General features: G+C 37.8%; 1 protein-coding gene across 1 annotated transcript; it reads left to right on the forward strand.

The window, feature by feature from the left end:
• The first annotated feature begins 2,581 nt into the window (after positions 1-2,581).
• GARIN2 (golgi associated RAB2 interactor family member 2) lies at positions 2,582-16,139 on the forward strand. Its single transcript, XM_039875382.1, has 5 exons — positions 2,582-2,740; positions 5,252-5,451; positions 6,161-6,695; positions 8,755-9,002; positions 15,925-16,139. Exons 1-5 carry the CDS (start codon positions 2,582-2,584, stop codon positions 16,001-16,003), a joined length of 1,221 nt encoding a protein of 406 aa, XP_039731316.1. The 3' UTR covers positions 16,004-16,139.
• The last annotated feature ends 8,042 nt before the right edge of the window (positions 16,140-24,181 follow it).

The following is a 24,181-nucleotide window of genomic DNA, read 5'->3' on the forward strand; positions in this document are numbered from 1 at the left end:
CTTCCCTTCCCCATCCTCTCCTCTGTAACTTCTTTCATTCTTTCCTTGTATTATTATTCCCATTAATTTGTTTAAACAATCACAAATTTACAGAAATATTTCCTGACTCTTCTGAGAGTAATTTTCCAACTTGATGCCTTATTACCCCCAAAAACTTTAGTTTGTTTTTCCTACAATCAAGGACTTCTACACAGCCAAAATATAACCATCAAAATCAGGACATGAATGTTGCATATTGCCACCATCTAATCGTGATACCCCATTAAAAGTCTGCCAGTTGTCCCAATAATGGTCTGCATAGCTAGAGAATCCAGTTCAGAGTCACACACTGCATTCAGTAGTTATGTCTCTTTAGTCTCCTTTAGCTGGGACAGTGCCGTAGTCTTTCTTTGACCTTCATTACACTGACATTTTTTAAGATCAAAAGCCAATTATTTTGTAGAATGTCCCTCAATTTAGATCTGTCTGATGTTTCCCAATGATTGGATTCAGGTCATGCATCTTTGGCAGATCTGTCACAGAAGGATGCTCTGTGTTTCCTATTGCGTCCTATATAGTGGTGCACTATTTTGATTTGTCCCATTACTGAGAGTGTTCACTAATCACTTCATTAAGAGGTGTCTGCCTGGCTTCTTCATTGTAAAATTACTTTTTCTCCCTTTGAAATTAGTAAATATGTTGGTGGGAAATAGTTTGAACTATATAAATATTATTTTCATCAAACTTTTAATCTATTCATTTATTTATATCAATATAGAGTCTCATGGTCTTCTAATTTATTAGATCAATTCCCCTGTATGTAACTGATTACCCATCTCTTCCACCATCCTCTCTCTGGTATGAATGCTCTTCTCACCATGATTTCTTACACTGAGCTGCACCCCCCTCTCCGGGCAATAGATGCCCTCTTGCCTCCCTTGGGTTCTGAGTCGTGGCTCCCCACTCCCCCCACTACAGATTCCTGCCTCTCTTTGTCCAGCAAGTGGATTTAGGACTAAATTGTTCAGGAAAGGATGGGAATAGAAAGAAGAAGGAGAAGGACACCTCTGTGTTCTTTGGTTCGCCCCGTTTTATCCTCTTTCCCATCCATCCTGACCTGACCTGACCCCTCTCACCTGGCAACTCGCATCCATCTTTCCAAGCACTCAAGGCAAGATTGAACCTTGAGCAATGATGTAAGTTCCTCTGCTCAGACTATGATTCCTGGTGTGGGGACTTGAAAGCTGTGTGACCTTGGGTAATTTACTTTCTCTCACCAAGTCTTATTTGTATGGCATATAAAATGAACATCTTAATAATGCTACTTCATAGAGTTATCAGAATTCAGTGAGATAGGGTATGTAAAGCCTTTATTGCCTGCCACATAAAAAACACTAAATTCTGTTTATTATTTTCCATCCTCTCTGTTTTAGGTGATTGTTGTTATATTATCTTTCTCTCTCCCCACCCCCTGAGTGCTGGGGGTTTTTTTTGTTTTGTTTTTTGGTTTTTGGTTTTTTTGTTTGTTTGTTTGTTTGTTTGTCTCATTCCTTTTACATTTTGGCTTCTCTGGACTACTTCAGTTTCTTGCCGTCATTGACTCATTTTACTTTCCATATATTCATGACGAGATCCACTAAAGGGAGGCATTCATTGAGTTGCCACCAACGGAAGGTCCGATGGAGAATTCCCACGCTCACCATGCCATCATATGCTCATAGGATGTCAGGCAGTGGTGGTCTCTGGGGGATAAAAGAGTTTCTGAGACAGGACCGAGGTGGAAATATACATATAGGAGCTACTGCTTGTCAGTTAAGGACTCTTCCTCTCACTGGCATGGAGTTTATGAAGAGGGAAGGGCGATCTTTTGAACATTTGAACAGAATTACATTCTGCAGTCTCGTTCCCTTCTTAGGATTCTGTGATTTCTGTTAGATGGAAGGTGAAATTCAACGATGTAGAGCCAACGTTGTCTTTTGAAGCAGTTTCCTGGTAGAGAGCAGGAGATGGATACTGTCATTGATTTGACTGATGTCAACTATATACCTCCAAACCAAGAACTAAGCTTCAGTCATGGGTGAATAAGTAGGAAAAAATCTTCTCACTTTAGTATAGTTTTGAAACCCTACTTACAGAAAAGAACTAGAGAACCCTCCATGAAGGAAAGGGTAGTGGTACCGTTAATTAGGAAGATAAAATAGTGGTTTGGGGGACATGGGGCATATGTTGTGAGGCCTTCTAGAGAAGCTGTTCCTAACCACCCTGATTAAATTAGCGTTGCCAGCCCCACCCCCAGGCACTTTTTATTCCATGTATCTGTTCTAAAGTCTTTGCAGCCCTTTCCATCCAACATCTTTTTTTTTTAAACTTGCTTACTCTCTATTTCCCCATAGACTGTGAGCTGCATGAGGGCAGAGATCTTATCAGTCCTGTTCAGATGTATCTTCAGTGCCCAGTGCAATGCCTAGCATATCATAGACGCTGATAAAATTTGTTGAATGAATGAATAAGTGAGGCTACTTAAGTGTTATATTAAATTTTCTCTGTATCTGTTCATCGTATTTCAACTTCCTTGATTTTCTGATGTCTGCACATAAGCACAATGAAGAAGAACAACAGGAAGTCTGCCACAAGGATCAGTGAGCAAGGTGCCATCTGCATCCCATCCTCCCATGGTCCAGGAGATCTTCACAATATGTTGGATGGAGGAGAGTATGCCCCTTTTGTATCTCCTCCCATGTTAGAGAGCAATTTTATCCAGGTAAGTATTTGAGCCCTGAATTATGTATAATAACTTCAGTAATTAACCTTCTCAAAGATGTCTGAAAAAGTTGGGAGGAGAATTGTTTTAAATGTGGCAAGGGGCTGTGTGATACGATTAAAGGGAACAGTTTTGAAACTTAAAACAATCAGAATAATTGTAATGTTAAAAGAAAATTCATTTCAAATTTCCCTAACTCTAACCTAGGAATTTTAATCCTAACTCTACAGAATTACTCAAAGAGATTATAGTCATTTTTAGACTATCTTGCCACAAGAAAGCATTCAGATAACTCCTTTCTTAAACTTAGAAAACATTTTAAAGGATAACATCTATCATACAACTAGGGTTTAAAATGAAATTTTGGCTCTTAGTTCTGAAGGTAAAACATAATTGTCAAATTGTGTCGCAGAGAAAAGTTTCCTTTTCATAAAAATGTACCTACGGTATGAATGAAACTACATTTCGTGCATTTGAGAGCAGTTCTAACTTTCCTCTGATCATTCAGCATTAAAATATTCAGACAAAGAAATGGGGAAATGAGTTCAATTGTGTGGGCCATACCCCTTAACTTCACAGAAATGCCACAATCATGTCTAACATGAAACCTATTCAAGCAGCTCCTCAGCTGATTCCACAAAGAGGTGACAGAGAAGACCACAGACACTTCTTCACCTTCCATAAACATGTTCTCTGCACTGACTCCTGGCTACTAGGGAGACCACCTCACCTTTAGAACACCATAGGCAGCAGGTGACACCACTAAGAACACTACTGTTTAAGTGATGCCCCAAAACACATGTGATAAGTCATAATTTTATGTACTTTACTTTCTACATGCTTCTTTCCCACTAATAATCTTTTTTATTTTATTTTTCACACTTCTTCCTGTACACTTTTCAATAACCTTTTCATACTCTAATGAATACTTTGGGAAATCATTGGCATGCTAGACCAGACATGGCCCCATATCCTACATATTTGGGTAAACATTCACCACCTCTCATGGTTAGTATGTCTTTAGCAGTGAGTTACTAAGGTTCCTGACTCAAGTTAGATTGAAATGAATAATTATCTCAAAGAGAATGCAAGAGCCACAAGGCATCAGCTCACTCATGGACCCAGTTATTTTTCTTTTTGCTCTGTTGCCCTCAAGTTAGGCTGCCCCCAGGATATCACATGCAAATAGGGCAGTGACAGCTGCCAGCAACAAAAGAGATGCGTGTCATCCTTACAACCCTTTATGAGGGCTCAGAATCCTTTCCCAGAGCCACCAGGAGGTTCCCACTAGTGTCTCATTGGCCAAGCCTAGGTCACATGCCCTTGCTGAAAACAATCATTGGCAAGGGGGTGGAGTCACCATGACTAGTTTCAGTCCATTGGAATGTAACCCCTGGGTTGGGGCACCATCCTTGAAGGATGGGTACCAGGCAAAACCAGAATTCTGTTAATCAAGAAGAGAGGGGCATGGCATTGGGTAGATAATCAATAGTGCGGGCTGCAACCTCTTTCTGAGTATGTTCATTTTTTAAGTGATTGATTGATTGATTTTGAACCAGTTCTGTATAGCTGAGGAACCAAGTGTTGCTTGGAGCCTCTCGGGCTTCTGTTACATCTCTGTCTACCCACCTTCCAGTCTCCTCCTCTTCCAGCTCGCAGAGATTTTACTGGCTGAGACTCTTGGGTTATCGGGTTTTTGCACATGTCGTTCCTCGGCCTGGAAAGTTCTCCTGTCCACCCAGCCAGTTTATCTCTCACATTGTTCAGGTCTCAGCTAGAGGTCCCTTCCTCAGGGAGATGTCTCTGACCTTGTGTCCAGGGTGTTCAGAACTGGCTGGTTGGTAAAAGTTTAGGAAGTATTCAAGTAGGTTGTGAAACAGAGCCATTATTAAAAATTAAGTTGTATAAACTTTTTCAATTACAAAACAAAGGCAACAAATACTCAAAACTCATCATTCCTGTTATTTCACTACATTTTACTATTATCTATCCTCTTGAGGTTACGAATATGAGAGTCTGGCAAAGGTCAGTGAAGACTTTTGTGAGAATTAATTGGCCAAATGGAATTTAAAATGCAGAGTATTGTACATCATTATGTGTAAATTGTGTGCTACTCATCTTCCATATCAGTAAAATTTATGATAAACGTATGTGTGTGTACCTTCTGAGAAACAGTTATTACACATTTACCAGCACACCACTGCCTATGTCCCCCTCTAAGTTAAGTCTCCCATTACGTGCACCACAGCACAACACCATGAACTTGTACTCGGTAACACTTCTTGCAACAGTAATTAGTGACATAGTTGTTTAACATTCAACTTCCCTGGGAGACCACCACAAGTCAGGGATTGTGTCTGCCTTTTCCTGTGATATCTCCAAGAACTCACATGAACGAGTAAGTGAACAAATGCATCATGTGGTTCATTTCTCCTTTATTTCCTACACTGCTCAGCTAGGTAATGTCAGGATCATGCGCTTTATCAGAAAACTTCCTGTTCTCTGCTCTAGGTCAACCGGAGAGGTGAATCCATTTACCTCCATAACCGAGCCAACTGGGTGACTGTAGGCATCTGCTCTTCCAGTCACACCCACGAGACCCCCAACGTGATGCTCCTGGCACATCTGACACCCTGTGCCCAAAAAGATACAGAACCCCTGTTTAAAAGTCTCCTGATATCTCCTTCTCCAGAGAAACTGGTGCTCACCAGGTGAGTTACAAAGAGAACAGGTTCGGGATCTCTCAGAAAATGTGCTTTACCCCTGAGGAGCTGAAAACAGACACACTGATGACAATTGCTCCAAGGGAGCATCTCACTTTCACTCCCTGCTGCAAATGAGAGAGTCATGTCCTCAGAGTCTGGGAAAATAGTTTATGATAACCTTGCAGTCAAACAGGAGGTTAATTTTTTAAAAAATTAAACTTATATAACAGGAACCGAAGATACAAATGGCCTCTCTAGAACATGCCCCTCTCCCCGCAACATCCCAACTCCCATCAGAATTAGCTCTGATCTTATCTCAAGCCACCAACTCGCTATGTGACCTAGAGCAAATCACTCAACTTCTCTAAGTCTCAACTTTGCAGGATTAAATAGGATAACTTCTCATGGTTAATAGCTGATACTCTGATTTTTTAGTACATCAGAGTCTTAGGAGTATAATTCAGGTGAGATGGCCCCCAGGAGCCCGATTACACGTACTGAAAATTAAAGTTCTAAGCTTCATAAGCTAAGGACCGGACCAGGGAACATGGTGGCCACAAGAAGGTACTACCCCATTCCTGCGCCTACCAGGCCTGTGTGGGAGACAAGCCTGTTAACCTAGGTCTCACTCTGCAAACTGCTAAAAACATAAAAGGAAAGGCCTTTTGATAGGTTTCCGATCAGGCCTCCAGATGACCTCTGCCTTCGTTTGCAGGTTTCTCCCTCTGCAGTTTGTGACTCTTTCCGTGCACAATGCTGAGAACATGCGCCTCAAAGTAAAGCTCGTGAGTGGCCGAGCCTACTACCTCCAGCTCTGTGCCCCTGCATCCAAACAGGACATCTTATTTTCTCAGTGGGTGGAACTCATCTCCCTCTTGAATCAGGAGAAAGCCAAAGCTTCCAAGGTGTCAGAAGTCTCAAGCCTCTCAGAAATCACAAATAGCACAGACATCACAGGCTCAGGGGACATCATGGATATTGCAGCGTTCACTGCTGTACAGGACCCTCATGTGGACACGTGTTTGGACACCACACATGCCATAGAAAGCACTGATTTCTCAGAATTAACAGACATCACTGATATCACCGACGTCACAGATGTTCCAGAAAATGAGGCCACTGAGGCGCCAGATATAAGTATTTTTACAGAAGTCACAGAAGTCACAGACTTCTGTGACGTCACAACCAGTTCGGGGGTCAAAGTAGTGTTTGAAAATGATGATATACTAAGAGCCAAGCAAGAGGAAAAGGTATGTGACATAGAATATTTTCATTCTTTAATAATCCAGAACAAGAGTTATAACCAAGATAACTCTTCTTGGTTAAGCTATCTGACATTGATTATCAAAATGCTATGGAACTTACTCTGAGTAACCTAATTTTAATAATGAGATCTGATCCCTGAACCCTGGGGTGAAGGCGTTGTCAGGTGTCTCCTGAAATAGGCAGTGACCACCTTCACCACCATACTTGGTATCAGAAAGCTGTGGTGGGATGAAAAGAACTTTGGGATCAGAGTCAGATGACCTGGGTTGGAATCTTGCCCTGCTGCTCAGGAGTTTGGCCAAGTCACGGAACCCGCGTGAGCTTGTTTCCTCATCTCTAAAATGAGGACATTACTATCATGTAAGGGCTATTTTAAGGTTTAAATGTATTTAAAAGTACATGGTACATTGAAGGATGGGATGAAACTTTGAGAGGTAAAAGTGAAGGTGGAAATAGGAAAATAAAATACCAAAAAGAAATGAATAGTTATAGAAAAGGCCAGAAAGTAGAAAATAAGGCAGAGCCACATCCAAGAATGGTTAGTTCAGTTTGGCTGGAGCATAATATACGTGGAAAATATTAGGATATAGAATTGAAAAGGTGTTTGCAAACCTCAAATGCCAAAATAAGAGGTGTGGACTTCACTCTTTGAGTAAACCTTAGCCATAATAGCCCTTTCTGTAAGGGTGTGAAAGAGCCATGTTTTTAAAAGATCAATCTGATGGTGAATGGATTGTAGGTAAAGACATCAGTTTGAAGACTGCTGATGAAAACCTCTCTGAGGCCTACAATAAAAAAATGAAAAAAAAAGGCAAAGGGCAAGGATAGACATTTCACAGAAGAAACTTCCAGTAAATACAGGAGAAAAAGGTTAACCTCACTAGCAATCAAAGAAATGTAAACTTAGGAAAAAATTTAACCTATAAAATGTTAATTTAAAAAAATAAAAACAGTAAATGTTAGTAAAGGTGTGGCCAACTTGGAATTCTTCTAGGTTCATTCACTTTTCTAAATTTTGTTTCCTACAATTAAAATCATTCATTTTTAACTTGAATAACTTAATTTTTAGTGGCATGAAAAAATGTTATAATAAATTGTTAAGTGAAAATGTAGGATATGAAACAGAAATATGATCACAAAGCAGACACAAAATAAATAAATGGACAAAAAGACTAAATGAAATGTTCCATAGGAGTAGGTATTTCTGGCCAATGGCATCAAGCAAGCAATAATTTTCTTCCTTTCACTTTATATCTTATAGAATTTTAAAAAGTATTCTATAATAAATATGCATTACTTTCATTGTCAGACAAAATGAAGTTTTATTTTTAAGGAAGAAAATTATTGAATTATTTGCAAGGAAAGGTAACAGAGGTGATGGACTAGTTTAGTGGACTAGTTAGGTGTAGACGCAGGGGGATATTAGAGAGTCTAATATCCAGCTAACCAATTGCTAACCAATTGCTCCGAGGCCTGAGAGAGATTCTGAGGAAGGCAGTGAGCTACTAGGAGAGATGGCGCATTAACAGAAACCAGGAAATTAGAAGAATGGGAGAGATTATAGAGTAGGTATAGGCTTTAAATATAGGTTCTAAGTCTTTTGAAAAACAAACTCTTTAGTATTATATAAACTTCCAACTCCTCTCACCTATTAGACACTCTTAAATCAAGAACAACCTCCGAATGGGGAGTAGGTGGCAAGGCATTTCTAGAAAACCTTTCTTTCCCTGACAGCTCAGAGAAAGGAAATGCTGTAATTAAGCACTAATTTTCTTGTGTGAGGTATATTTTCATGTACATGACCACATGAGCTTTTGAATGTGCTGTATCAGGTCTCCACACTGCCAGCCTCTAACACCCTCCTGGCCTCCTCAATGGCCATAAAACACCAAGCCTCATTCCCTCATTATCATATCTGTGTGTTCAAGGGTACTCAGTAAATATGAATAAAATGATTACTGTTTTACATACTGCTCCATAAGTAATCTATTTCTGTGTGATGCTCTTCTGTTACCTGAGTTGCTGCTCTTATTATTTTCAAAGGAAAAAATAAAAAATATTCTGAAGCCTGGGTGTCTGCGAGATACAAAAAGTAAGAGTGACTTAAAAGAATGTTCAAAACACGTCACCATCTCAAACATCACACTGACTTTTGAAGGTGAAAAATGTTTTCATACGACCTTGACTCCAGAAGAAAATGAGACAAAAACATTCACAGAGATGAGTGCTAGAACCTCTGAAATAAGGACAAATGATTTTAAGAGCACCGGTCTCAAGGCTGAAGAATCCAGGTATGAGAGGTAGGGGAATGCGAGGGATGAAGATGTGAAGTAATGTAAATAAGAGTCTGCTTTAAACTCCCCGCTACTTGAGCATTTGTTGTTAAAGATTCTCAGACCTAGATACAATGTAATCAAATGATGATACGGTCAACTCTTAATTATCCACATTTGGTTCAATCTAGTCTGCTTTTTATTTTCACACTCACACCATTCATTTGGCATTCTAGGCTGTGTGCCTGGTGTCAACTGTGTGTGCTGAAGAAAATAGAATAGAATCATTGAGTCCACATTTTGGGAGTTAGGGGACTCGATCTCTGAGTGATGATGAGTACTTTTTCTTTTATCTTTATATTTCTCTATATTTTCTCCTCTACATATCCCTTACACTTTTCTATATTTCGAACTAATAACTAAAATAATAATATAAATAATAATCTGAAAAAACTATTTTCATAATTTTAATATTCGATTGCAAGATGAATGTGAGAGAGCACTGTAATATTATAAAGATAAAAGTTAATTTGATCATTCCGGTGTAACACCTAAAAAGAAACCAAAGAAATTTTCAATGGCAAAGTTTAATTCATCCATTCAGTAATATTTACTGAGCACTTTCTATGTTAATTGTTGGGGACACAGCGGTAAAAATTATCAAGTCCCTATCTCATGGAGTGTTTGATTATTCTAGTGGAGGCTATAAATAATAAAACATATCATGTGAGCTAGAATGTGCTGTGATGAAAACAAAAATAAAGTAACAGAATAGAGAGTGATGATCTGAAGAAGGAGGAGAGAGATTTTATATACGTGGTCAGGAATGGCCTTTCTGAAGAAGGGCAGAGATCTGATTTGAGCAGAGAACTGAAGGAAGTGTGGAGCTTAGGGGAATAGAGTTGATTGCTTGACAATTATAAATATCTGCCAAATAAATAAGTTTAAATAAATAAATACATAACACAATTGGAAAATAATAGCAATAGATAATCTATAAAGTTTTTACTCCCCATATATGTAGGTAGCTAACGGGAATTTGTAAAGGCTCCAAATAACAAATGGTTTAAGGTCATGAATGGAAAATTTACTCCAGAAAACATAATAAATACTTGAAGAGAGATCAATTTCACTAATAATTTAAAAAATACAAGTTAAGCAATTACCAGTTAGGTTTTTATTAGATGTTACTAACACTGTTGGTGTCACCGTAAAATGGTAGGAGCTGTCTCCAAAGTCACTTGACAATCCACACTACAGACGATTATATCCTTTGACTTACAGGAACACGTGTCAAAGAAATAATTTAAAAAGGAAAAATAACATATTCGAATATAGCATTTTGTAGTAAAAAAAAAAAAAAGCTGTAAGTAATCCACAGGACCATGGGTAGAAGAATAGCTAGTGAGGAAATAGTATGTTAATTTAGTGAAACTGCAGATCCCCATCAGGAAAAGCGGTTGGAGAATTTCAATAAAAGGAGCTATATGACTAAAAGGAATTATAAGCTAGAAAAGTAAAATTCCCAAAAGTGTACATACAAAATGGTATTTTAGTTCCACAAAGAGGATTGTAAGAAACCAGAGAGTTTAGTTGGTGCTTAAAGAAATTGGTATTTGTTGTAGCTATTAATAGATGTTTCTATTAAACTTTTATACAGTTGACTACATATATCATTTAAAAATCAAATTGATGCTAGGATGCAGTCATTGGACGCATTAATTGGAAAACATAGCAGCTAGAAAAAGAGTTTTGCAGTCAGACAACCCTAGTTCCAAATCCCAGCTTTCCTATTCTTATTAGCTGTGTAATCTTGGGTAGTTTGTTTAATGTTTTCAGGTCTCAGTTTCCACACTTGTAAAATGAGAATAACACTTACCATGTAGAGTCATTGTAGGGATTCAATAAACTGTTATTAAAAGTTCGCAATGCCAGGAACATGGTAATTGCTCCCCACCCCCCGCCCCCAAAAATAGACAAAATGGGAAGGGGAGGGAAAAGAGATGGAAGGAAGGAGAGAATGAAGGAAGGAAGAAAGGGAGAGAGGGAGAGAGGGCAGAAAGGAGGAAGGGAAGGTTCAGATTCTACATTAGACTAAACAAATCTAATGTAGATTTGACTCACATTGAATATACTACAAAAATTATGCTATACCAAACAGGACCTCCTAAGTAATATTTCCACTGTACTGCCTAATACATTGAACCTAGAGAAGAACTGGAGGGAAAAAAAAGCACAAAGTTTATGCAGTAAAGAAACTGAGGTTATTAAAACTGAAGAGGAAAATGCTAACAGGAGACAATTACCATCTTCATGGGAAGTTCACAGAAGGCTAAATTTTAAAAGTAGATTTAAAATGAAAATTATTTTAACTAAACACAAAGAAAAATTGTATTATATACAATATATATACAGAAGACAGCCATAAATTAATATATACCATTGATTAGATATTAAAAAACAACAAAACTGGTTTCTGGAGATTGTAGAGTTTTTGTCCCTGGAAACTTCTCAAAAACAAACATGAAGACATTTGTCCTGACTAGACTTTAGACATTCTCCTGCCGGGGTTCAAGACCTGTTCATGTTTCTTATGTAATTTTAATCTACTGCTAAATAAATGATAGATTGCATGATGAAGTCAAATGTATGTGTGCTCTGGGGAGTCCTTACAGGAATATACTGGACTAGAAACAGAAAACACACCAGTATGTATAGGGTTCTGAGAAGTAGAGCAATAAAAGATTGTAAAGGGCTTGGGACATACTAGGTGCTCAGTAAGTGGTCACAATTGTCACTAATAATTCATTTCCAATCATGCACATAAAAGAAAATTGGCTAGCCTGTCAAAGAAAACCTTATTTAAAAATATCTCAGTCGACTGAGGATTCAGTACTCAAAGCTGATTTTCTTTTTAACCCTCTTTCCCAGCTAAGCAGGGGTCAAGGGAAACAAAAGGATATGGGGATCCTCAGGAGATTCACAGAGCTAGAAATCAGAGCAATGTTTACTTTAGCTCCTTGGGCTGCACATTTCTAGCAGTTCTAGAGCTTCTAGATCCAAATGCTGATACAGTCAAGGTATCAGGGGGTCTCTATTACAATTTCAATACTTTTGGTTGTCTGCTCAAGTAAAGCATCGGTTAACATCTGGGGGTTCTATACCAGTCGTTCTCAGAGTGTGGCTGATCAACGGCATCATCTGGGAACGTGTTAGAGATGCAAATTCTTGGGCCCACCTCCCCATCCTACTGAATCTAAACTCTGGAACGGGCTCAGCATTCTGTGCTGTTATAGACGTCCAAGTGATTCTAATACATGCACCATTTCGAGCACCATTGCTTTATGAGAAGTCAGTCCTAGGTACAAAGTGGGGTGTAGCAGGGATTCCTCTCTCCGGAGGGCTTCTCCTCAGGCCCGATCTCCAGAATAAGGATCCCCCTTTATAGCCGTAGGGGCTCAAACTCAAGTGAAGCTTCTTCAGGAATTTTTCCTATCTGACTAGGAATTCTGAAATTGGATTCAAAAAGAAAAAAAATGTATAAAAAAATTGGTTCAATGTTCAAGAAATTTTCCTGATTCAGATTGAGGGTAGAAAAGTAGCTGAAATAGAGAAAATTCCCCCAAGAACATTGATCAATGATTTCTTGCTGAGTTCTTTCAGTGGAACTAAACAAAGACTAGCAGGGCTACTGCTAAGTCTGATGTGTTAGAGGAGAAATAAAGGCAAAGAGAAAGAAGAAAACAGGAGAGAGGGAGAGTAAGGAAGGGATATAGAAACAACAACAGGTTAGAAGTGGCGAGAGACGGGAGAAAGAAATATAAGATGCAGAGGGATAGAAGCAGGCTTTCATAGAAAAGTGTAAGATTGCTAAAAGTAAAAATAAAAGTGAATTCGCCAACTTAGCAATTTGTCCTAAAAATTAATCAGGTCTGATCAGGTCTTCCTTCAGCTTTATTTCATTCAGATGTCTCTATTTCCCACCCGTGTCTACGGCTTCAGAAACACTACAATTCAAAAATCTCACAAGGTTGAGAGTTTAAACCATTTCAACTTCTTTCCTTGCCCTTTGCACATAATAAATGCCCTGAAGCATTAGATTAGTTTTTAGTACTTTTTAATAATACTTCAAAAAATAATTAAGACCTTTTTTAAGTACAGTTTTAGATTTACAGAATAATTGAGCAGATAGAGCCCATACACCCACCCCACTGCCCTCTCCTCACTCTTCCCCCACCCCTAGTTTCCCATTATTAATACTTTGCATCAATGTGGTACATTTGTTATAATTAATAAATAATATTGATATATTATTATTGACTATAGTCCCTAGTTTAAGGTTCACTCTGTTGTACAGTTCTATGGGTTCTGACATATGCATAGTGACATGTATCCACCATTACATACAGAATAGTCTCACTACCCTAAAATACTCTGAGCATTAGATTAGCTCTTAACAGCTTTTTAAAATATTAAAATTATAAGTATAAAAAATTTTTAGATGAAAAAAGCTCTGCAGATGCAAAGTTTTGTTAGTTTCAGCATTATGATCACTATTAGAAATGATGAGAAAATTAATCCCTATATAAATAGCAAAAATCATAGAATTTTAAAGATAAAAGATGTTGAAGGTTAGCAAATCCCAAATTATTCAAGGCCCTGCCCTCCAGTTTCTCAGCTTCCCATGACATTTATCTGATGGCTTTACTGGAGAGAGAAATAGGTAAATTTAAAAAACAAAGCAAAAAAATTCTGGTTCTAAATAATCCTCTTAAGACAAATTTAATCAAGCATAGATTCTTTTTTATTGCCAATTTGCATCAGAAACATAATTACTAGCTAGAACCTAATTTGAAAATTTTCATTATGATTGATAGATTCATAATATTTAAGAACAGAATGGAATTCACCAGGGCTTTATTCCTGGAACATTTGTAGGATTCTGTGGGATTAAGTCAGGACACTGTGAGAGTGATTACTAAATTCTATATAATTTTCTTCTCTAAGACCATGGGTTTCAGTGACACTTTATAATCAGGTACTTTGGAATAATGAAAAAAATTAAACAATGACCTTGTTAAATATTTTGTCCTTGAATTCATTACTCTTTAAAATGTAAATTTATCAATTTAAATCTAGATGCATGAAAGACTATGGAGATATCTATGTCACTTTAGAAGTGAAGGATTTACTTTATAAAGCATTTATATTCCTTCTCATACCCTAACAATAGTGCTACTGTGACTCTTCTCTTTGTTTTAAAGAGGATATTTATTTTAATTTGCAACTATTTAAAGTACATTTACTTGATATTTCTCAGTCTCTTGAAAACTTTTATCATTAAGGTTAATGTTCATTTAAATCACCCGACCTATTTAGTGAAGGCTACATGAGCACTTATTTTTAAACTCCTCAGAAAATTACTAATTTAACCTTTACTTTGGAAAGATCCGTTAGTAGAATTTGAACTGGATGTATTTGCCAGGACCCTTAAAATGAATCATAATTATGTCTTTGTACTTATCTGGGAAGATGTTACCTAAGGATAATTATTTTTCTCAAACACTTTCTTTTAGTCAAACACCAATACTCCCAAAATATTTATTGAAAATGTGGTGAAGAAACAAAGATTTGGTGAAAATTAAGTGACTTAGTTTATGTTTTTAGTGTGCCATTGAGGTTAAGAATGTAACTATTTTAATTATTGCTATTAATTTTAAAAATCAGGAATGCAGAAAACAACCTTCTTTATCTAAAGACATTTCTAAAAGTGAAATAGTCTGAAAAACAGCTTGTCTCCTGTTTTATCCACCAGACCATAAAAAAATGTAATAATTTGGGCAAATACTTGAGTATGTTATTCACCTGCGTGAAGGAGGAAAAATACTTTTCCTTCTACCCTTCAAGTTCATCTGTCTGGCTAATAATGAAATTAACATGAAACAGATTAACAAGAGAAAATAACCAAACTCTTACATATGTATATAGAGGGGCTAAAAATATATTTCCAAAGGACATATTGAGTAGTTGAGGCTTATATGCCAATCTCAAATAAAGAGAGTGAGGCAGGGGTCTGGGACTTCAAAGGGGAAAGCAGGTGATTCACAGGTAGATGAGAAGGAGCAAACATTGTCTAGGCAAATTCTTGCTGGGCCTCCCAGAAACAATGGGACACAGAGGGGAGTCTAACAAACAGAATTTACTTGGCTTCTTCTCCCTTTCCACCACACTTAGATCATGTTAACACTAACATGAGAGCTCCCTTCCTCAAGCAGGTTTTTATATCTGAATTGTTTTGGGCAGATAAGGGGGAGAGTCAAAGTTTCTTTCTGAGTCATTTGTTTCTTTAAAATATCCAGTTTAAAATAATATCCTAAAAAGGCATATTTTGGGATGACAAACTCTGCTTCCCCTTACTGCAAGATTCCCAAGCACTGTCAAGAGGGCCATAGAGGCTGTGAAGAAGAAGCTAGCAGAGGTGGGCAATTTCTTACCCCAGGTACCCATCCATTTCAGGATTTATCCCCTGGTCTCTAAGGGAGCCTATATTCCCAACACAATTGACTCTTTATGTAAGCATCTGAGCTTCTCTCAGTCTCAGCCCCAAATAAGTTTTCAGGGGCTGGAGAGGCAGCAAGATAGGGATGCCCCAGCCTCATTTAGAGACAAGTAATAGATACAATAAAAATAGATTATATGTTATTACGTACAATTCACTTTTATGGCTTTTATAGTTTGGATAGCTTGCATGCTAGAGAAATTTAGGTAATTTTACTCTAATATGTTTTATAATCGATAATGCCCTAGGCTTGCTAAACATGTTTCATTCTACCTACAAAGCATTTAGAGAATGGCCAGTTATCTCATACTCAGTAATTCTTTTCTAAATATTTGTGGTTACACTGGCAAAATTTTTGAAATGTGCTATTTATTTTTATAGGAGCATGAGAACTGTTTCAGACACTTCAGGTATGGAACAAATTCCACTACACTGCTTTGTGATCCCTGGTATTTGGTAGTCATCTCTGGGTCCTGGAACGGAGTAGTTAAGAGCAAAGGAATCTCGAGAGATGTTTTGATGCATTCCCTTTCCCATCTTTGCTCCATTCTGAGAGTACTACACTGCAGAAACTCTTTCTCAGGGCCTATCTTCACGCTGTCATTCAAGTGTTGGCATCACCTCACGTTTTTCTGTGCTCGTAGAGTTTGGTTTCCTAGTTCCCAGAATCTTAACTCCCTGGGCATGAACCACTTCCAGGCTGGCTCTGTAGGCAGAACTCAAACAATAGGGCCCCTTGTTCCTGCTGATTTGGAAGGGAAGTTGTAACAGCTAAATTTCTTAGTGAATCTAAAATCATTTGGCCTTTCTTTTCTTTCTGCTTGCATCTTTGGCCTCTGCTGTGCCATCAGGTGATACCATTTAATGTGTTTTTTTTTTTTCTGGCAGTTTTTTCTTTACATATTCCCTTGTCTCAGGATTTTAAAATCGTAACAACAAGCTTTTGACGTGAAGGTTGTCTTACAGGCACCAGTGGAGATTCTCTTCCCTTGCTGGCTGCTGACCCAGTTCTAAGTTACTGTCTAACCTGGGAGAGGCGGCGGGGATAAACCTCAGCTCCAGTCATGCACATAAAAATACGTCATGGAAGGAACATAGAGGCACATTTCACTGGACCTAAGTGGAGAGAGAAAAAAATACTTCTACTTTAAAAATCAACACTTAAAGGCAATTTTCAGTCACATTTGGAAGAGTCCTCCAAAAAAAAAAAAAAAAATGATGAGAGGATAGGTGTTTATATAAATAGGATTTGTCTTTGGGCCTTCCCACTGAGCTTTATTATCCAAAAGCAGCAGATGAACATCACTGCAATGTGGTTTTAACTATTTTACGATCTGCAGTATTGAACCTGAGAACATTGTAGGGGAATGCTATTGCAGTTTATAAGAAAAAAATGTAAAATCTCCTTTGCAGCACATAGAATTTTCATCTATCAATTTCTACCCCAAATTTTACTTCAAAAAGAAATCAAAGTGAGTTTGTAGAAATTTCAGAGATGTCCTTAGGTAAATATTTTCCTCTTATTTTCTAAAGGCAAGGATCAATCTTGCAGCAGCCTTATCCACTAATACGTAGTACATTAACACATAATTAGTACATTCTACATACATGCTGAAGCACTCATTATCCAAGTCATGAAAATTTAAAATTAATGTAGGACACTGATGCTTTTATATTCATCCTATACGTGACTGACTCTTTCACCTGTCTTCTGGCACAAACTCATTTAGTTCAACTGAACAAGCATTCGATACCTATCTATTATATATGATGAACTGACAGGGTCTGGGAGAGATTAAGAATAAATAAATAACACAACATATTACCTGGCCTCAAGACATGTGCACAAACAACATAAATGGTAATGGTATAGGTGCTTTAAGAGAAAAGTGGAGGACCTAGTTTTAGCTCGAGAGAAAATCATGACAGATTCAATGAATGAGTCAGTCTTTGAGTTAAGAAAGAGGAAATGAATATCGTGGATATAGGGAATAATGTGAGCAAAATCAAAGGGATGGGACAATGCTGAGCATGCTCAGTTGAGGAGTAGTGAGTAAAGTAGCCGGAAAGCAAGATGGGAGCCAAACTATGGAGGTCTCGGGCCATGCTCAGGAGTTTGGATAATACTGTTTGGTAGGTAAGGCAGAACCACTGAAAGAGAAACAACAAAATTAGTGTTACATTTTAGGACGATTACTCTGGCTGCAATCTCCAGGAGAAGCTGGAGGAGGCTAGAGGTAGGAAGTCATTATAATAGTCCAGGTAAAGGGTGCCAAAGTCTTGAACCAGGTAAGAAGCAGTCAGATGGAAACAAGGACATGAATACACAGTCAACAAAATGTACTGACCGACTATCTGTGGGAACGAGAGAGGAAAGAAAAAAACCGAAGATGACAGAGTTTGGGAGGCAACATGACTAGACAGTTGGGAGTCCATGAAACATAGTGGGAAGAGGAATGGGATGGATTTTGGAAAGTGAAGAAACCAACTACGAAACACTAAATTTAGAATCAAAAGCCCTAGGTTTGACTTCTAACTGTACTTCTTCTGTTCCCTGGATGTTATATTTAATCTCTCTGGGCCTTATTTCTTCGACTGTCAAATGTGTGTGCATATGGGTTGAGAATGAGGGGGGCCTGATTAGCTGTCCCTTTCAGCTGTTATGATTTTATAAGCTAATATTTGTGGTCCTGGTGGCCCATCTTTGTAAATGTAGCACGCAGCTTGAAATGGGGCTCTGGAAATGAGGAGCAAAGCAAAGAACAAATGTTAAATTGCAAGGATAGTACAAGATACAAATTTGACATGCAGTTTGCACAAAGTATTAATTATTCTCCCTGTTTCTTTTCTTTCGTGTACTTTCTCATTCTTTCTACTTTTCTCTCATATATCTTCCCATTTTTCCCTAGGATTGTATAGTTTTTCAGTTTTCCCTCTGATTAGCATTTCTTTCCCCCTTTTCACACTCCTCTGAATCACTTCTTTTTTCTTTTTCATACTCTTATACTTAACACTCTTTACCCCAAGAAAAACAAAGATTGATAGAATCTTAATCCCTTGCCCCATTGAATTTATTGAGTGTTTATTAAAAATGAGTCTGTAGATCTGATTTCTAGACAGAAGCCAGAATAGTAAGTGCTCCCACTGCAATAAAACAAATCTCTGGTAGCATTAACCTCATCAGATTCACATTAGCCCAACTCCTTGGCAATGCTAGTTGGGGGCATGGTCTCTAATTGTCCTCTCAAACCTCTCATCAGTTTGAAAGAATCACATTTTCTCCTTTCTAACATTTTGCGTGTAGTAGCACTTGAAATATACTGTTTTTGTGAAAATGCTACAAGGTAGGGCCCCAGCTAAACCCAACTCTCTGAGTCTGGATCCCTCTCTCTTCCTTCTTGACTTTTAATTTCTTATCTTTCTAAACTTTATTCTCCTTAACTCTGCTGATGTATTTACAGTGAGCCCAAACAGTAGGCTTATCTATGATCCTATGGTATTTTTCCAAGATAAAAAAAAATTGAGACAAACAATAGATATTCAAGAAAAGGAGAGAGGGAAAAATACTTAAGAAATACTGGGAGTGTCCTCCCACCACGCTACCCATCTTTTCTGATTGCAAATCAAATTCCTTGGAATCCTAAGCAGCCAGGTTCATTTTCTGTTTATGAAACTTGGGCTAAAAAGAGAAAAGGTGGGAGGATCCTAAAGGGAACCTGTTTGTGAAATTTAACAATGGGCTCCATGGGAAAGAATAAAGCCCTTTTTGAAGAGATGGTTAGAACATCATTTGAATTTAAGATCCCAAATAAGTTCTCTCTCTTTCTGTGCCTTGTTTCTCTTGCTTTTGGCTTTTTTCTTTCTTCTTCACTTGCCCTCCCTCTTCCACTTTCCCCACTATTTTTCTTTTTGCCCTCTGACTCTTCTAATTTCCTCGAGTCCTCTTCTAATTTCCTCAATCTTGTGCCTCATCTGTCTCCCCCTTTCTCAGGGGGAATGGATGTGAGGAAAGTAAAACAGAAAAAGGAAAGGCCAATGGAAAAAAACATGTAAGACAACCTAAAGGTAATTTTTTACAACTATAAATCTCTATAGATATAAAGGACAGACATGACACTTTCACAAAAAGTTGTCAGTATGTCGAATCTTTTAACATTGAATCTTATTACTTCTATTGTAGTAACGATAGAGGTGGGCTGGACTGTTGAGGGTGTGTTGTGGTTTCCGCTCTAGAATCTATTTCATGGGTGAAAATGTAACCTCAGCACAGGGAGGAAAGGGAGCTTCAGATAAGGCACTGGAAGAGAATTACTTGCTGCTGCTTTTATAAGTGATTCTTTTCATTCTCATTCTTACCTTTCCCCTTTGATCCCTCATCATACTCTTTCCCAACCTGCTTTCTTAGATTAGCCAACACACCGAGGCCTCTTTCCTTTATACCAACATTAGATAAAATATTTATAGAGTACCTACAGGGCTGCCAAGGACAGTTGTGCAGATTGTACACTGCACGGTGTGGGACGCCCCATTCACATCGCGGTCTGTGTGTAATGCATAACCTGCATAGCTGTATGTGGTGTCTTTGAGAAACCAACTTGGCAGTGAGTTACTTAAGAATGAAACTTTTCATCTACGGCCATGCAACCATGAACAAGCCCAATCCCGTCTGATCTCAGAAGCCAAGCAGGGTCGGGGCTGGTTAGTACTTGGATGGGAGACTGCCTAGGAAGACTAGGGGCAGTAGGTGTAAAAAATAAGGGATTGTAAACTGACAAGGTCCTTGCAATCTGTGAGGTCAGTCAAGGGTTGCCTTGCCTTAAAAAGAAAGAAACTTTTTCAGCTGCCTCCTCCCAATATATTAATGCTGTGTGTGTGTGTGTGTGTGTGTGCACGTGTATGTGTGTGTGTGTGTGCACGTGTGTGTGTGTGTGTGTGTGTGTGTGTGTGTGTACACGTATGGGCTAAGTTTGCAGAATTGAGGGAAGGTTGGAGAACCAGAAGTAACCTTAGCAGGAGCCACATCCTCATCCCATCAGGGCTCTGATGATGGAATTGAGGTCCCTACCCTTCTTTCCACCTTTCTGTCACTCTGCCACCAAAGTCATCCAGCTTAGCACTTGAGCACTTAGTTTATTAACACCCAGATGCACACCATGGGCCAAAGGTCATGCATCAGAGGAAAACAGTGTGGCCCCAAAATAACAGCTGTCCATGCACAATAATCTACTACCCTCCACATACACTTTTGTCTGTGCCTATTCTTCTGTCACTTCCTTTTCCCCTTAAGTATGCTCTTACTATTTTTCTATGGTAGTGGTAGACAGTGAAGGGGTGGTACTCAGAGTGACATATGCTGGTTCCTACATCCACCTAGGGAAAGTCCCAAGCCCTGCCGTATCTCAAAATATTACAGATTTAGAGAGAGGAATGCCCTTAAAGATAATCCAATATTCTATAATGATTTCTTCTTTTGACTGACATATTCTATAACAATGAAATTCAAATATTGGGGCCTCATTAAGAGAGATCTGCAAATGCAAAGAAGGGCAAAAATGATGACATACATACCACATTTAACTCTTCTGAAACTTAAAAAGTATTCCCCAAGTATTAAAACTATGAAATGCTTTTATATGGGAAAAGGTAGAAGATATTTTTAAATGGTGAAAAAGTTTTGTTACTAATAAAGATCATATTATTACAACTGAAGTAATGTGAAAGTTACTTGGCCCCTTCTTTCAATGAGCATATATTATGTGTATATAAATGTCACATACATATGACTTATTTAGGACTCAATTTAGCACACATCAAGAACTTGCAAATAATTCAATGACATGCATATGTACTAAAGAATAAAAGCCCATAATCTTAATCTTGACATCTTGATTTATTAGATTCTTAGATATAGCTTAAAATGAAAATTTTAAGAACTTAAGAGGTTCCTTTAACATTGCTTCAAACTCTAGATTTAAAAAATGAGAACTTATCTGTTCAAAGGATCTTTACTGTTTTATTAAGAAAAGCAGTATTATAAATGTAATTTTACTTATTTCTACCACTTATTTTACTCATATTTAGTATTTTAAAGTTTTTTACCAGAAATAACTTACTCTGAATTAATTGAACTGACTTCTCCATCTTTTGTTTTTTTTCAGATAAACACAAACTACTAAACTAAAAAACAAGCACAGCTCAAGAAATAACGACTAACACATGGGGAAAACAAAGCAGTGTCTTCCATATGGCAGAAATAAAGGCTACTACTGATCATTAAGCATTTAAATCTATGTCAATTTAATTTCTTGAATCTTAATAACTGTGGAGAGGGAGGGGGAGGGGAGAGGTAGACGGGGAAAATTTTAAATTATTTCTTCAAATAAATAAATAAATAAATAAATAAATAAATAAATAAATAAATAAATAAATAAATGCTGTAGATATTGATTTTAAAGGAAGGTAGAGAACTACACAAAACTATAAGGTTTTCGATTCATAAACTCAATTGTTATCTGTGGGGCTTCTTTTCTTTGTGGTTGTTGAATAAATTTGTTATTGTCTTTGGTTTTACTTTTCTCATCTGGACATTAGCCCGACACTGTTATTTCTAACACTGGGCACTATGGGGTCCTTGAAGGGGCGGGGGGACCATGTTCTTTCCATGTTTGTGTTCTAGCTGATCACCTGGACTGAGATAGTATCTGTGGAATCAATGAATGCCATTTTCAACCAAGTTTTTAAAAAATCCCCATACTTTTAAATAATAAGAAGGAAACTATAGACAGTCCCCATCAAAAGAATAGTTTGAATTTTAAAAGCCACCACTTACTCATTCTCAAAAAGCTGCCGGTCATTCTACAATGAGCTTTGCTTGCATTCGCAATCTTCACAATAAACTGAGGGGTATTCTTACTTTCCTGTTTAACAGATAGCTGGTGAAAGCTTAGTGAGGTTAAATTACTTGTTCAAAAATCATATAGCTAGGAAAAAAATATATATATATCGTATAGCTAGAAAAAAAAAATATATATATACATGCACACACACACACATAGGGTCGCTGTGGCTGCAGTATTGAGAAGGGAAAATACAGTGGGAACGAGCCTATTGCAGTAATATGGGCAAAAGATGACAATGTCTTGTAGTAGGGTGGTAGTAATGGGGTTGGTGAGAAGTGGTTAGATTCTGGATATGTTTTAAAGGTAGAAATAAAAGGATTTCCTAATGAATGGGATGTGCAGTGTGAAAGAAAGCCTGAGCAATTGGAATAGTGATACTACCATATACCAAAATGAAGAAAACTAAAGAAAAGTTCTGATATGTTAAGTTTTTAATGCTCATTAGAAATTCGAATGGAGGTGTTGAGCTAAAAGTTGATTACAGGATTCTGGAGTTACAGCAGAAGTTCGGGCTAGAGATAAATTTAGAGTTGACAGTGTATAGATGAAATTTAAAGCCACTGAAACTAGATGCAATCACATAGGGAGTGAGTGATAAAGAACATGATGTTAAGAATAAGGAGAAATAACACATATAGTGCCTGGCATGTTAGCACTTTACATATATAGATTCATTTAGCCTTCACAACCACTGTAAGAAGTAGCTACTTCTATTATCCTCAATTTATAGATGATGAAATTGAATCTTGGAGAAATTAAGTGACTTTCTTCTGATTAACCAGCTAGCAAGTGGTAGAGCTGGGATTCAAACCCAGGCACAGAACTTAAATATCGAATGTTAGAGCTCTGGGACTCTCCAACTTTCAGCATCAGGGAGATAAAGAAGAACCAGCAAATGTGACTGAGAAGGAGATTCCAGTGGGTAGGAAAAGAAGCTAGAGTGGTATTTCAGCCACCCAGGGGACACGATGGAAAAAATGCTCAGTGGTAACAAATGCTTGCTGGCAGGTCACGGAAGAGGAGGACTGAACACAAACCTTTGCATTTAACAAAGTGCTCTAACAGGTGACTTTGAAGCAGTAGTGGAGTTAAATCCTAATTAGAGTGAGTCCAGGACAGGATAGAAGAGACATTAGAGTTCATCTCTTTAGAGTTCAGCACAGATAACACCCCAGACTGAGTCACAGGTATTCGCATATAAATATGAATTAAGGCAGCAGCTGAGATATGTTACACAAACAAAATAGAAATTTGGTTAGGAACTTAGTGAGGAAAAGATGAGTAATTTTATAGCCCCTTTTAGGAGAACAAACTTGATTTCCTTTCTCTTGGCATTCAGTCTTGGTCTTTCCTTCATTAGGAAAATTTCTGAGCTCCAAATTTGCCTCCTCCCATCTTCAAAATAGATATTCTCCTGGACCACGTTCTTTTTTGTTTTTGTTGTTGTTGTTGTTTGTTTGTTTGTTTTTATGGTGACATTGGTTAACGAAATCCAGTAAGTTTCAGGTGTACAATTCCACGGTAAGGTATATATATACATTGCATTGTGTGTTCACCACCCATAGTTGAATTTCTTTCTGTCACCACATATTTGACCCCTTTTACTACATCTACCTTCCCCCTCTGGTAACCACTAGTCTACAGTCCATGTCCATGGGTCTCTGCTTATTTTTCCTGTTTGTTTGTTGTTTTTAGGTTTATATCCCACATATAAGTGATATCATGGGGTTTTCACCTTC

This window comes from Pteropus medius, unplaced genomic scaffold, assembly GCF_902729225.1.
Source record: "Pteropus medius unplaced genomic scaffold, Ma_sr-lr_union100, whole genome shotgun sequence".
In the NCBI taxonomy this organism is placed as follows: domain Eukaryota; kingdom Metazoa; phylum Chordata; class Mammalia; order Chiroptera; family Pteropodidae; genus Pteropus; species Pteropus medius.